At 22.2% G+C, this 16,227-nt stretch overlaps 1 protein-coding gene across 14 annotated transcripts in view; it reads right to left on the minus strand.

The window, feature by feature from the left end:
- Positions 1–16,227, minus strand: part of Pkn (serine/threonine-protein kinase N) — a 209,851-nt gene that overhangs the window by 11,249 nt on the left and 182,375 nt on the right. For 5 of the 14 annotated variants that reach the window (XM_075311991.1, XM_075311992.1, XM_075311993.1 and 2 more), the window contains 2 exons: positions 11,680–12,585; positions 2,247–2,753 (listed from right to left, as the gene is read on the minus strand). The exons of 1 other annotated variant lie outside the window; for it this stretch is intronic. In XM_075311991.1, coding sequence (XP_075168106.1) covers positions 2,247–2,753; positions 11,680–12,585 — 1,413 coding nt within the window. The remainder of the gene's footprint in view (positions 1–2,246; positions 2,754–11,679; positions 12,586–16,227) is intronic. 8 more of the 14 variants (XM_075311994.1, XM_075311988.1, XM_075311989.1 and 5 more) reach the window with 8 other exon arrangements.

Raw genomic sequence — 16,227 nt, forward strand, 5'->3', positions numbered from 1 at the left:
ATTTCCTATAGAAATAAAATATTGGTGAAGTCTGCTATAAAAATTAAATTTCGACAAAATTTTCTATAGAAATAAAATTTTGACAAAATTTCCTATAGAAATGAAATTTTCTGTAGAAATAAAATTTTGGCAAAATTGTTTATAGAAAAAAAAATTTGAGAAAATTTTCTATAGAAGTGAAATTTGGACAAAATTTCCAATAGAAATAAAATTTTGGCAAAATTTTCTATAAAAATGAAATTTCGACAAAATTGTCTATAGAAATAAAATTTCTACAAAATTTTCTATAGAAATAAAATTTTGGCAAAATTTTCTATAGAAATAAAATTTTGGCAAAATTTTCTATAGAAATAAAATGTTGGCAAAATTTTCTATAGAAATAAAATTTTGGCAAAATTTTCTATAGAAATAAAGTTTTGGCAAAATTTTCTATACAAATAAAATTTTGAGAAAATTTTCAATAGAAGCGAAATTTTGACAAAATTTCCTATAGAAATGAAATTTTGACAAAATTTCCTAAAGAAATAAAATTTTGGCAAAATTTCCTATAGAAATGAAATTTTGACAAAATTTCCTATAGAAATGAAATTTTGACAAAATTTCCTAAAGAAATAAAATTTTGGCAAAATTTCCTATAGAAATGAAATTTTGACAAAATTTTCTATAGAAATGAAATTTTGACAAAATTTTCTATAGAAATGAACTTTTGACAAAATTTCCTATAGAAATAAAATTTTGGTGAAGTTTTCAATAAAAATAAAATTTCGACAAAATTTTGGCAAAAATTTTTATAGAAATAAAATTTTGAGAAAATTTTCTATAGAAATGAAATTTTGACAAAATTTCCTATAAAAATGAAATTTTGACTAAAATAGACTAAAATTTTGACAAAGTTTCTTATAGAAAAGAAATTTTGATAAAATTTCTTACAGAAATGAAATTTTGACAAAATTTCCTACAGAAATGAAATTTTGACAAAATTTTCAATAGAAATGAAATTTTGAGAAAGAAATGAAATTTTGACAAAATTTTTTATACAAAAGAAATTTTGACAAAATTTCCTTTAGAAGTCAAATTTTGACAATTCCTATAGAAATGACATTTTTACAAAATTTCCTATATAAAGTTAAACTTCTGACAAAATTTCCTATAGAAATGAAATTATGACATAATTTCCTTTAGGAATGAAAATTTGACAAAATTTCTTATAGAAATGAAATTTTGACAAAATTTCCTACAGAAATAAAATTTTGACAAAATTTTCAATAGAAATGAAATTTTGACAAAATTTCCAATAGAAATGAAATTTTGACAAAATTTCCAATAGAAATGAAATTTTGACAAAATTTTCAATAGAAATGAAATTTTGACAAAATTTCCAATAGAAATGAAATTTTGACAAAATTTCCTATGGGAATGAAATTTTGACAAAATTTCCTATAGGAATGAAATTTTGACAAAATTTTCTATAGGAATGAAATTTTGACAAAATTTCCTATAGAAATTAAATTTTGACAAAATTTCCTATGAATTTCCTAAATGAAATTTTGACAAAATTTCCTATAGGACTGAAATTTTGACAAAATTTCTTATAGAAATGAAATTTTGACAATATTTCCTTTAGAAGTCAAATTTTGACAATTGCTATAGAAATGAAATTTTTACAAAATTTCCTATATAAAGTAAACTTCTGACAAAATTTCCAATAGAAATGAAATTTTGACAAAATTTCCAATAGAAATGAAATTTTGACGAAATTTCAAATAGAAATTAAATTTTGACAAAATTCCCTATAGAAAATAAATTTTGACAAAATTTCCTATAAAAATGAAATTTTGACAAAATTTCCTATAGAAATGAAATTTTGACAAAATTTTTAAGAAAATGAAATTTTAACAAAATTTCTAAAATAAAGCAAATTTCGACTTAAAAAAAATTCTAACGAAATTTTGTATAGAAATTAATTTAAAATACATGTCCCATATAAAATACATTTCTACAAACTTTCCTATAGAAAGAAGTCACCAAAATGTAAGCCTTTACAACCATGCTTCTAAGACAATGTGTTCCCTTAAACTAAGAATAATTTTCTTAGTTTCAAAATCGATTAAAAAAATGGATTTAAAAACCTATCAAAAGTATATTCAGTGCAAATTGAGTTGTGATGTAGTATGGCTGTGTGTGTGTGTATGTGTGCATATGGCTGAAGTGGGGGGAGGATGATTGTCTAAAGGCTTAGTTTTTACCTTAATTTCTTGTGTATCGTCTTTTTCATCTTCAATATTTGTTATGAAATGTTCGACTCTAGTTATGTATGTTTTGTTGTTGGAGGAGGAGGAGATAGTGGTCATTTCTGCCACTGCTGCGGTAGATGCAGTAGGAGACAGGGTTGTCATATTCGACAGATTGGTCGTTTGCGTAGATAATGGTGATATTGTTGTTGCTGTGGTAGAAATGGAGGTGGTATCAGGTGGTGTAGTGATACTACCTTCAAATCCCCCATCATCAGCAGCAGTAGAAGCAAGAATAGAAGATGATGATTCATGTTGTTCTTGTTCTGGTTGTGATGGTTGTTCAGTTTCAAAGTCTTTTGACAGTATTTCGGGTGGACGATTGGCATTGCATGCTGGAGATGCCACACATTCAGATGATGAATCGCTTGGCGGCGATAAAGCATTTGTTATACATGTCGTTGTGGTTAGACTTAATGGTATAGTGGGTTCGATTGTTATATGAACAAGATTTATATGGGCCTGTAATAATTTTTGATTGATTTTTTGTTTGGATTGATTTTTTAGTTAATTTATGTTTGGAATATCATACAAAAATTTAAATTTAATTAAAAAGGGTGGTGGAGGGCGGACAAAAAAAAATGGGTGTGTGTGAGAGAGAGAGAGGGGGTTCAGTCATATGTGAATGATTTTAATGGACATACATTTGAATGAGAATTTGAAAAACAATCATTTTATTTTGGTTATGGTTATGTGGTGGTGAACCATCTAATTGCGATTTAATGGAGGCTGAAATAAATTGGGAACATTCCAACGTATAAATGAGGAGGATATGCACAACAACAAACAATTTAATGTTTAATATATTTGCTGCTTTTAAATATACGCCATAGTTTTTAATAAACAGGAAAGACATTTTTGTTTTGTTTTGTTTCATATATGAGTAGTACCCAGTGTCGTATGAGTTATACAGTATGGTGTAAATTCTATTAAGTATACGTCGAGGTGGCTAAATTGCAGTACCACATGCAGACAAAAACAAAAATATATATATGCTTGAATAGTGTCACAATAATCATTTAGTGATCATTAAAAGTTTTATTTATGTGTTATGGACTTTTTTTCATCCTCCGATTAATATTTAACCGAAGAATAAACCAACGAATTATAAAGTGCCATAATTCAAAATTCTCTGTTGTTATTTTCCTATCTTCCTCTTCTATTGTTTTTGTTCTTGATAATTCATAATGAGAAAAATAATTGTTTTTAGTAATGTTATGTTATTTATGCCTCTTTACACCAGTTAATGAACCGCATATGAAAGACACAAGAGCTTGAGCTAAAAACTCTCTTTTTGTTCTAATGATTGAGTTCTATGTTATTATCATCATTACAGTGTTGGAGAATGTTAGCATTACATACTCAGTTAATTAAATCATATCCATGTTATGAAGTTTTTTTATGAGAGAGAGAAAAACACACATCAGATGGGGTGGGTGGTACAATAACCTTTAGATGTATGACAAACAAATTGACCAAAAACAAACATAAACACATACATACACTAAAGACCTCATACACAGAATTGATATAATTTTTTATAATTAAGACTACTTGAGGTAGTCACCCATAATTGATTTTATGATCGATTTGAGAATGACAGAGAATAAGACCAAAGAGACGTGGAGAGTGATGCACACACACAAAATATTGCTATACTTATATAAAAATAAACGCACGAGCACCAATGCATACTTTTCTTTTGGGTGGGTGTAAAGTTGCGGACGTTGATGATGCTGAAGGTGTTGACGATGATGCACTTGTCTTTGTTGTTGTTGTTGGTGGCAATATGCTCAGTGGTTTTAAGAGATTCGGGGAGGAACACAACAATTCTATGGCAGATGTTAAACGAGCATTATATTTGTTAAGACGTTTGGACGTTAAGGGGCCATGGTCTTTCAATTGCGTTTGTCTTTGAACCACGCACATTTGTTTAACAACACTGGCTACCAATTGGAAAGTTGGCAAAATCATTTCCGTTGCACAAACCCCACGAAAAGCAACAATGTCTTGAGTTTTTTTTTTTGTTAGATTACAATTTTTATTGGATCGAACCAAATTAAAGCCGGAAACATATGTCAAATATACATTTTGATTTCAATATTGTTGGTTCCACAATATTCGAAAAAATTGAAAAAAAAAAAGAAACAAAAAAAATCTGTGGAACAAAATCCCAAAGAAATTAAAAAAAAATGCCCGACGTCTTTTTGTTATTTTTAATGTTCTTTTAATGAGTTTTGAATAAAAACTGAGCACGTTAAAATTCTCAATGTTTTTGGTGTCCTGCTGCCATATTCATATTCTTTCATTCATTTAAATTTTGAATTGAGAACATTTGAGATAACAAAAAACAAAAGCTCAAAAATTATTTCCCATAGAACAAAATAATGAGAGAATGTGAACTAAAGAGCTAAGGGGAAATTGTCAATAAAAAAAAGGTAATCCATATGTTTGTTTTTGCTTGGCTAAAAGAAATGCTAAACTGAGGGGTATTACGTCGTCTTGCGAAATTTTATTTGCTTTTCATTTCATTTCATCAAGCACAATGTCCCATAGAAAAATAGAAATAAATGGCGAAGACAGGAACAAATGAACTTTGATGTACTGTGTTGAGAGATAAGACGTGAAAATTTCTATATATAGTGTGAAGCGAAAGTTATGTATCTAAAATTAATTTTCTTGATTTTAAATTCTAGAAAAATCTCTACAGGAAATTGTTGCCGTATCTCCAGTTTGCCGCAATTTTTTAATTTTCCTATAATTTGTTGAGATCTATACTGTCTTGATATTAAAATTTTATTAAATCTAAAAATTTACCGAATACAATTATCAGAATAATCTATTGTTAAATACACAGAAAAAAAATATCACCAACATATTTCCAATTAAAAACTTGACTGAAGTTGAAAACGTAATTAATTACAAAATTAACTGATATAATTAATTTTTTAATCAAATTATAAAAAAAAATCAATTAAGAAAATAATTGAATTTTTTCTTTCATTTTTAATTTAAATAATAATTATATCAAAAATAAAATATTTCCAACTAAAAAAACATAATAGAAAAATTTATTTGATAATAATTACACACAAAAAAAATGATTCAATCATGAAATTAATTGAACCAATTAATTTTTTCATTGAAATGTCTTTAATGTCTTCAATTAAGAAAATTATTGAATTTTTTTTCATTTTTAATTTAAATAATAATTATATCAATAATAAAATATTTCCAAATAAAAAACATAATAGAAAAATTTATTTGATAATAATTAATTTCATACAAAAAAAAAAATGATTCAATTATGAAATTAATTGAACCAATTAATTTTTTAATTCAAATGTCTTCAATCACAGAAATGATATTATCAATTAAAAAAATTAATTGAAAGTCAATTAAAAAATTCATTGATACTATGAATTTTTGTGATTGAGTTTTGCTTCAATTGATTTTTTTTTGTATCAATTAAATTTTTAATTGAATATTTTTTAGAACTCAATTAAGACTTTAATTGAAAATTTGAAATTTTCGTAAACTTTTTTTCTGTGTACTATTCAATAAATTTTGACTCAAATCTAAAATAAAATTCAAATATAATTATAATCGGAAAACTTATAAAAAAGTATAAACTCTTGAACAATTACAAGAGAATTATTTTATCTAAAGGAAAAACAATTGTTAATAAATAAACAATAATACTATAAATAAACAATGATACAATAATTGATTGCCCTACATAAAAAAATATTTGAGTTTTTCGACCAAAATCAATTAAATTTTCAATTGAACAAATTAAAAAAAATAATTGAAAGTGTATGAAAAAAAATCATTTAATTTTTTAATCAGGTATATAGTTTTTATTTCTAATCAATTCTATGATTGACACTATAAATTTCGTGATTGAAGAAATTTCAATTAAAAAATTAATTGGATCAATTTATTTCGTGATTGAATGTGAAATTTTTTTTCTGTGTATATTCCAAAAATTTTGCTTTCTGGTGCTCAAAATGAAGTAGGTTGCTAAGAGTTCATCACAGACTGGTTCATGAGGACCTGTCTATATAGAGTGGTCCTACTAAATTTTCCCAGGACGTGACCTTTTTTAAACATTTATAGAAATTGAATTTTACTCGACAAATAAAAGTTTTCGTAATAATTTGAAGATTTTAAAAAGAACTATGAACTATAGGGAATTTTCTTATTGCCTATCTAATTTTTAATAAAATTTAAATTAAAATAATAAAAAAATATCTTTTGGCACACCCTGTATTATTTTACCCTTGCTCCCAATGAAGATTTTCATCTATGGATTTAATAAATCACTTTGTTCTTGTTGATGAAAATGTATATGTATGAAATATAAACTTATTATTTTTCCCGCGTGTTAGCGATTTTTACACACGGGCATTGTACGCCAATAATATGGGAAGATTTGGGTAATAGGTTGCTATTTAAACAATTCGATCAAAAGCTTCGAGAATTAAATTTTTTATTTAAAAAAAGAAAAGAAAAATTTTTTTGATCAATATTTTAATTTTTAATTTTCTTCGATGAAATCTCTGTGAATTATTTTACAAAATGGCGGTTTAAAGAAATCCGAAATTATTAGATTAATGAACCAGTGGCAATTTTTTTTATTATTTATTTTATTTTTTTTTTTATAAAAATATTAATTGAAAATAATATTGATTTCTTTTAATAAGTATGTAATTTGATAATAAATTGTAATATTCGTATCGTGTATTGTTTTGTAAACCTAAAATTTATTAAATTCGCGCGAACTCTTATAAAAGTATAAAATCTACATTTATTTGCCATGGAAACCTTATGAGACAAAACAAAACACACAAAATAATATTGAATGTTAAAATAAGAACAAATAAATGAAAACAAACGAAAATAGTGGGGGGAAAAATAGAAAAAACATGAATAAAAATAAACAAATACAATTTATTTTTAAAATATATATATTAAGGTGGGACGTGTGTGTGTTTTTTTTATATATGATGTATGTATTTTACAAATGTGATAACAAATGTGATGTGAAGGAAAAAAAATTATTACAAAAAAAAAACAACAACAACTTATTGATTACTATTGTCACAATAAAAGCTCTTTTAATAAAATTCAACGTTTTCCCAAGATTTATAACAAAACAACAAACACAAAAAAGCATTGCATTTTGTTAGAGAAACATATAAACAAATTAGAAAAAAAAAACACAATATTAGAAAAATGTTAACGAATAATTTATATAAAATTTAATAAAAAAAATCCTTTCCAGGTAAACAACAAAGCCTTGTTTTAAAATTTAAATATTAATTATTTAATATAATAAAAATTAAAACATTTCACAATAAAATAAATGAAAGCAAATAATATAGAGGGTAGTATTACAAATATTTATATACATATTTAGATGTATAATTGGACCGCATGAATATAGTAGGTCCCATGAAAATAAGCCCCAAAAACTAAATAAAGTAGGACCCACAATATTACATGGAAAACAACAACACCAAATGTTTATGTTTTTTTGGGGAGTAATTTCAAGTTATTATACAATAAATAATTGCTTGATTCATTTAACAAATTAATTGAGTTTTGCGACCAAAATCAATTAAATTTAAAATTAAAATAAATTCTAATTTTAATTGAACCATTAAAAAATTCAAAAATGTTTAAAAATTAATTAAAAGTGTCCAGGAAATTAATTAATTACTCAATTTTTTTAATCAAGAATATTTTTTACTCGTATTTGATTCGGTTATTGCTGCTATTAGTTTCATGATTGACCCCATTTAAAATAAAATCAGTTAAGCAACTGATTGGGCATTACATTTTTTAAATATTAAGCTTTTAATTTAAATATTCTTATTCGAATGAAATTAAATTAAAACTTTAAAGTGTTGTTTGGTAATAAGTTGTTTCTCAAAACATAATAATTATAAATGATATAACAAATAAAATTTTTATTGAACCAATTAAAAAATTAATTAAAAGTGGCAATGAAATTATTTAATTAAATAATTTTTTTTAATCAAATGTAATTTTATATTTTTAATTTATTCTGCGATTGATATTATCAGCTTCATGATTGAAGCAGTTTGAAAACAAGTCAGTTAAGAAAATGTTAGAACATTACATTTTTAATTAAAATATTCATTATATCAATTAATATTTTACAAAAAAAATGTGATTCAATCACGAAATTAATTGTTACAATTATTTTTTTAATTGAAATTTCTTCAATCACAGAAATGATAGTATCAATTTAAGAAATAATTGAAAATCAATTAAAAAATTAATTGCTACTATTAATTTTTATGATTGATTTTTTTTTCAATTAAAAAACTTGTTGAATCGATTAAATTTTTAATTGAATATTTTTCAGAACTCAATTAAAATTTTATTTGAAAAAATTTTCGTGAAATTTTTTTCTGTATAATTAAATTAAAAATATAATTGAAAATGTTGTTCGGAAATAATTTGTTTCTGCAAAAATATTATAATTGTAAATGAATAAATAATAATACAATAAATAATATTTAGCCTCAATTAGAAAGTTAATAGTTATGGTACCAAAATTAATTAAATTTTTTTTTATTGAACCAATTAAATAAAATAAAATAAAATAAAATAAAATAAAATACAATTAAATTAAATAAAATAAAATAAAATAAAATAAAATACAATTAAATTAAATTAAATTAAATTAAATTAAATTACATTAAATTAAATTAAATTAAATTAAATTAAATTAAATTAAATTAAATTAAATTAAATTAAATTAAATTAAATTAAATTAAATTAAATTAAATTAAATTAAATTAAATTAAATTAAATTAAATTAAATTAAATTAAATTAAATTAAATTAAATTAAATTAAATTAAATTAAATTAAATTAAATTAAATTAAATTAAATTAAATTAAATTAAACTAAATTAAATTAAATTAAATTAAATTAAATTAAATTAAATTAAATTAAATTAAATTAAATTAAATTAAGTTACATTAAATTAAATAAATTAAGTTAAATTAAATTAAATTAAATAAATTAAGTTAAGTTAAATTAAATTAAATTAAATTAAGTTAAATTAAGTTAAATTAAATTAAATTAATTAAATTAAATTAAATTAAATTAAATTAAATTAAATTAAATTAAATTAAATTAAATTAAATTAAATTAAATTAAATTAAATTAAATTAAATTAAATTAAATTAAATTAAATTAAATTAAATTAAATTAAATTAAATTAAATTAAATTAAATTAAATTAAACTAAATTAAATTAAATTAAATTAAATTGAATTAAATTATATTCATTCATTCATTTTTCAAATTCTTCTTTATTAATTTGATTTTTAAATACAATTCATTTAATCAGATTTTATCACAGTAGATATTACAACAAATGAGACTCTGGCTGGCAATATAAGCTATGTCATTTAAGATCATTAATTAAATTATATTAAATTAAATTAAATTAAATTAAATTAAATTAAATTAAATTAAATTAAATTAAATTAAATTAAATTAAATTAAATTAAATTAAATTAAATTAAATTAAATTAAATTAAATTAAATTAAATTAAATTAAATTAAATTAAATTAAATTAAATAAAATAAAATAAAATAAAATAAAATAAAATAAAATAAAATAAAATAAAATAAAATAAAATAAAATAAAATAAAATAAAATAAAATAAAATAAAATAAAATAAAATAAAATAAAATAAAATAAAATAAAATAAAATTAAACTAAATAAAATAAAATAAAATTAAATTAAATAAAATAAAATAAAATAAAATAAAATTAAACTAAATTAAATAAAATAAAATAAAATAAAATAAAATTAAATTGAATTAAATTAAATTAAATTAAATTAAATTAAATTAAATTAAATTAAATTAAATTAAATTAAATTAAATTAAATTAAATTAAATTAAATTAAATTAAATTAAATTAAATTAAATTAAATTAAATTAAATTAAATTAAATTAAATTAAATTAAATTAAATTAAATTAAATTAAATTAAATTAAATTAAATTAAATTAAATTAAATTAAATTAAATTAAATTAAATTAAATTAAATTAAATTAAATTAAATTAAATTAAATTAAATTAAATTAAATTAAATTAAATTAAATTAAATTAAATTAAATTAAATTAAATTAAATTAAATTAAATTAAATTAAATTAAATTAAATTAAATTAAATTAAATTAAATTAAATTAAATTAAATTAAATTAAATTAAATTAAATTAAATTAAATTAAATTAAATTAAATTAAATTAAATTAAATTAAATTAAATTAAATTAAATTAAATTAAATTAAATTAAATTAAATTAAATTAAATTAAATTAAATTAAATTAAATTAAATTAAATTAAATTAAATTAAATTAAATTAAATTAAATTAAATTAAATTAAATTAAATTAAATTAAATTAAATTAAATTAAATTAAATTAAATTAAATTAAATTAAATTAAATTAAATTAAATTAAATTAAATTAAATTAAATTAAATTATTATAAACATAATAAAAAAAATAAAAAATAATATAATAAATAATAATTGATTGCATCAATTAGAAAGTTTTTTTTGAAAATCAAATAAATTTTAATTGGAATCAATAATGTCCAAGAAATAAATTAATTTTTTTTAATGAAGTAACTTTATTTTTATTTTTAATTTATTCTGCAAACAATTTAAAATAAAGTCAGTTAAGAAATTGATTGAAAATTTCTGAAAGTTTTTTAATAAATTTTTACATTTTAATTAATTTAAAAAAATATTTCCAATTAAAAACATAATTTAAAATTTTGTTTGGAAATATCAATAATAAATAAAAAATATAATAAAATAACATAACAATAAATATTATTTAACTGTCCCAATTAAAGTCATTTCAATCTTGCAATCAAAATCAAAAAGTTTTAATTAAACCAATTAAAAAAATTAATTAAAAATACCGAAGAAATTAATTTTTTAATCAATTATATTTTTTTCTAAATAATACCATCGTTCTTATGATTGAAAAAAAGCGATTAAAAAATTAATTGGATCACTAAATGTATTTATTGAATCGCAATTTTTATCTGTGTATATACATTATACATGTATTACTATTTTATGAAATATAAATAACCCTTTCAATTTAGCATATTCACACAAAAAGCTTGAATAAATATTTAAGCGCTCTAACACCATCCCCTTACAAAAAAAAAGCTTCCCTCATTATTATTTGCTTTAAGTTTTGTTTTCTTTTCTTTTTTGTGTTATTTGCATTCCAGGAAAACCGAAAATACTCCCAAGACAAAACAAATAAATTAAATTAGAACCAAAAACAAAAAAAGAAAACATGTAAGAACTCCTAACCTCAACATGGAAACCATCGGCAGCGCCTATACTATAGTGGCGATGATAATTGCTGTAATCCTCATCATCTGGATATTCAACAATAGGTGCCGGGGAGGGAGGCATTTCAATAATGGGACTGTTAAAATCATGGGGTGACTGACCACCGCTGCCAGATCCACCACCACCACCCATTACTACGACGGGTGGTAAGGTTAGGACAGGGCGATGGAACAAGCCAGAGCCATTACCGCCATTGCCGGGGACTGGTTGCGGTTGTTGTTGTTGGTGGTTGTGTGGTAGAGGTTGAGGTTGCTGCTGTTGAATATTAAAGTGGGTAGGATTGTTTTGAGTTACCGTTCTTGTAACATAAAAAGTATTATTGTTGTTGTTGTGGATGATAGTGTTGTTGGTGGATGGGCCAATATCATTGATAACATTAGAATTTGTTGCTGGTATTTGTTGTGGTGGTTGTTGTTGTTGTTGCTGTGACGAAGATGAATGCGTTAATGGTGGTGGTTGTGGACTAACAATTGATGCAGATGTAAATGAGTGCGTTGTCGGTGGTGTAGGTGTCTCAGGTGTTGAGGGTATTGAGGAAGGCATTGAGGACATTGGCTCCAATGGCGCCTGATATGCATACATGGGAATTTGAGGTTGGGTGGGTAATAAGACATTTTGATATTGTACCGTTTGATGTTTGGTTGATGCAATATAATGCTGCAACATTTGTTGCTGAGGCTTTTGCGTTGTATGTGAAGAAGATATTTGTTGCTGTTGTTGTTGTTGTGGTTGCCCCTGCGGCTGATTGTGTGGTTGCTGTGTCTGCTGCCGTTTAGCATGATGTTGATGGGGTCGCTGTAAAGTATTGGGTTGCGAATCCATTTGATTTAGAAAGTCAAACTCACTCAACGCACTCTGTAACTGCTTTTAAGGCCGAGGGGGGGATATTTTTTTATGATTGATTTTTGTTTTTTATACGAAATGATTTTTGTTTTTTGATTTTCAAAACAATTGGAAAAAGAGTAGACGGATACATTTTCATGAGATAGGAGAGGGACGAGCACATACGAGTATTGAGAGGGAGAGAGAGATGATAAAAATATAGAGATTTTAGCCGAGAAAGAAACAAAGAGCATAGAGCAATAAATATATGTCAAAGAGAGCAATATTTATAGGAGAAGAGAATTTCGTCCAAAAAAGCAAGAGAAAAACAAAAACGCAAAATTACTTAAATAGCAAAATATGATAAATAACCTAAAATGAAAATACAAGAAAGCAGGAAGATAACAAAAAGAAAACGCCTTACCAAGCCCTGCTACCTTAGCTAATAAATACGAGAGGAGAGAAATAAGGGAATGCCCTAAACCCGATCTTGATGATAAACGAAACGAAATTTTAATGATTTCCATGTATGAGTTTTGTTTTTTTGAGAAACCTAAATTTTTGAGAGCCATGCCTCCACTGTTACTTTTTTTCTCCCATGCGAAAAAGTAGCTATCAACTCCTGTTTCAGCTTAGCAATATTTTTATGATTTAATATTTAATGTTAGATTTTTGTCGATGAGTAAGGATTATGGTTTCTTATGGGCTTTAATGTTGTTTTTTTTTGGATATTTCTACATTTCTATATGCCATTCACCGTGATATCAATACAACTGTACAGGTTCTTAATTTCTAGTCTAATAAATTTCTTATAAAAAACATCAAACACCAAATACAAAAAAAAAATATTTTAACAGCGATTTGTGAGAATAATGTCCATTGAGTGACTAGCAAAATTAAGAAAAAATTTATTTCTATAGAAAATTTTTTCAAAATTTAATTTCTATAGAAATTTTTTTCAAAATTTTATTTCTATGGAAAATTTTGTCAAAATTTTAATTCTATAGAAAATTTTGTCAAAATTTTATTTCTACAGAAAATTTTGTCAAAATTTTATTTCTATAGAAAATTCAGTCAAAATTTTATTTCTATAGAAAATTTTGTCAAAATGTTATTTCTATAGAAAATTTTGTCAAAATTTTATTTCTATAGAAAATTTTGTCAAAATTTTATTTCTATAGAAAATTTTGACAACATTTTATTTATAAAAAATTTTGTCAAAATTGTATTTCTATAGAAAATTTTGTCAAAATTTTATTTCTAAAAAAAATTTTAAAAATTTTATTTCTATAGAAAATTTTGTCAAAATTGTATTTCTATAGAAAATTTTGTCAAAATTTTATTTCTATAGAAAATTTTGTCAAAATTTTATTTCTATAGAAAATTTTTATTTCTATCGAAAATTTTGTCAAAATTTTATTTCTATAGAAAAGTTGGTCAACATTTTATTTCTATAGAAAATTTTGTCAAAATTTTATTTCTATACACAATTTTGTCAAAATTTTATTTCTATAGAAAATTTTTTCAAGATTTTATTTGTATAGAAAATTTTGTCAAAATTTTATTTCTATAGAAAATTTTGTCAAAATTTTATTTCTATAGAAAATGTTGTCAAAATTTTATGTCTATAGAAAATTTTGTCAAAATTTTATTTGTATAGAAAATTTTGTCAACATTTTATTTCTACAGAAAATTTTATCAAAATTTTATTTCTATAGAAAATGTTGTCAAAATTTTATTTCTATAGAAAATTTTGTCAAAATTTTATTTCTATAGAAAATTTTGTCAAAATTTTATTTCTATAGAAAATTTTGTCAAAATTTTATTTCTATAGAGAATTTTGTCAAAATTTTATTTCTATAGAAAATTTTGTCAAAATTTTATTTCTATAGAAAATGTTGTCAAAAATTTATTTCTATAGAAAATTTTGTCAAAATTTTATTTGTATCGAAAATTTTGTCAAAATTTTATTTCTATAGAAAATTTTATCAAAATTTTATTTCTATAGAAAATTTTGTCAAAATTTTTTCTAATGATTAAACTACAAGAATGGCTTAACCAACAGAGCAAAAATGTGTTTGTCAAATTTTGTCAAAATTTTATTTCTATAGAAAATTTTGTCAAAATGTTATTTCTATAGAAAAATTTCTCTACATTTTATTTCTATAGAAAATTTTAGCAAAATTTTATTTCTATAGAAAATTTTGTCAACATTTTATTTTTATAGAAAATTTTGGTCAAAATGTTATTTCTATAAAAAATTTGTCAAAAATTTATTTCTATAAAAAATTTGTCAAAAATTTATTTCTATAGAAAATGTTCTCAAAATTGTATTTCTATAGAAAATTTTGTCAAAATTTTATTTCTATAGAAAATTTTGTCAAAACTTTATTTCTATAGAAAAAATTGGTCAAAATTTTATTTCTAAAGATTTTTTTAATTTTATTTAAAATGTGGATAAAAAATGTATTTCTATAGAAAATTTTAGTCAAAAGTTGTATAGAAAAATATTGTTTCTATAGAAATAAAATTTAGTCAAAATTTCTATAGAAAATAAATTTTGTCAAAATTTTATTTCTATAGAAAATTTTGTCAAAATTTAATTCCAAAATTAAAATTTAATTCCAAAATAAAATTTTGTCAACAGTTTATTTCTATAGAAAATTTTGTCAAATTTTTTTTCTATAGAAAATGTTGTCAAAATTTTATTTCTATAGAAAATTTTGTCAAAATTTGTATAGAAAAATGTTGTTTCTATAGAAATAAAATTTTGTCAAAATTTCTATAGAAAATAAATTTTGTTGTTGTTTTTTAATTTCAGCTTAAACCCATGCTTTGACTAAACTACAAGTGTAGCTTGACCAAAAGAGGAACATAATGTTTGTCAAATTGATTTGGGCAAAGCCCTATAGACTGCAATATGATTGGATGGACGCACGTTTCGGAATTACCACATTCCTCATCAGCATCCTCTACTTGCAGAAAAACTATCAACCAATTATCAGAATAAATTCAGGCAGTTCATTAAACCCAAAAGCAGCGTTGCCAATTTAGCTATTTTCCCGCTAGATTTGGCTTTTTTTAAGTCGTTTAGCGGATTAAAGGAGAAAAAAAAAAACAACAATAACAAAACAAAACGAATGAAAATAAATTTTGTCAAAATTGTATTTCTATAGAAAATTTTGGTACCGAATGACTCTCCCATTTTTATTTTTCGAATATTTAAAAGACTTATAATTTAAAATTTGATGACCATAAATTATTACCCATCGGATAATATTTTCTGGTTTTGTATTTTTAAATCTTGATCTAATCTATCTATTGTAACTTGCAAACTGACACAACAACAATTTTATATTTTTTCAATTTTTAAATTATTACGAATTTTCTATAGAAGAGACTATGCCTTCAGGAATTTTATTTTAAATTTGGGATTTTTGGGGGATGAAAGCATCCCTGTTAGAAATAATTTTTTGTCATATTTGTCAGACGACATAACCTCTATCATTTCTTTCTTGTTTGCTTTCTGTTTCCTGCCTCATTTCCATTATTCTCACATCTCACTGTGTTTCTATGGAGTACAAAAAACAAAACTACACATTTATATACACTTAGAAAAAAAATATCCCGCCCCAAAAAAATTCAATATACTACAAAAAACGGCAATGAGGGTTTGATATGACA

Source organism: Haematobia irritans, chromosome 5 (genome assembly GCF_050003625.1).
Source record: "Haematobia irritans isolate KBUSLIRL chromosome 5, ASM5000362v1, whole genome shotgun sequence".
Lineage (NCBI taxonomy): Eukaryota > Metazoa > Arthropoda > Insecta > Diptera > Muscidae > Haematobia > Haematobia irritans.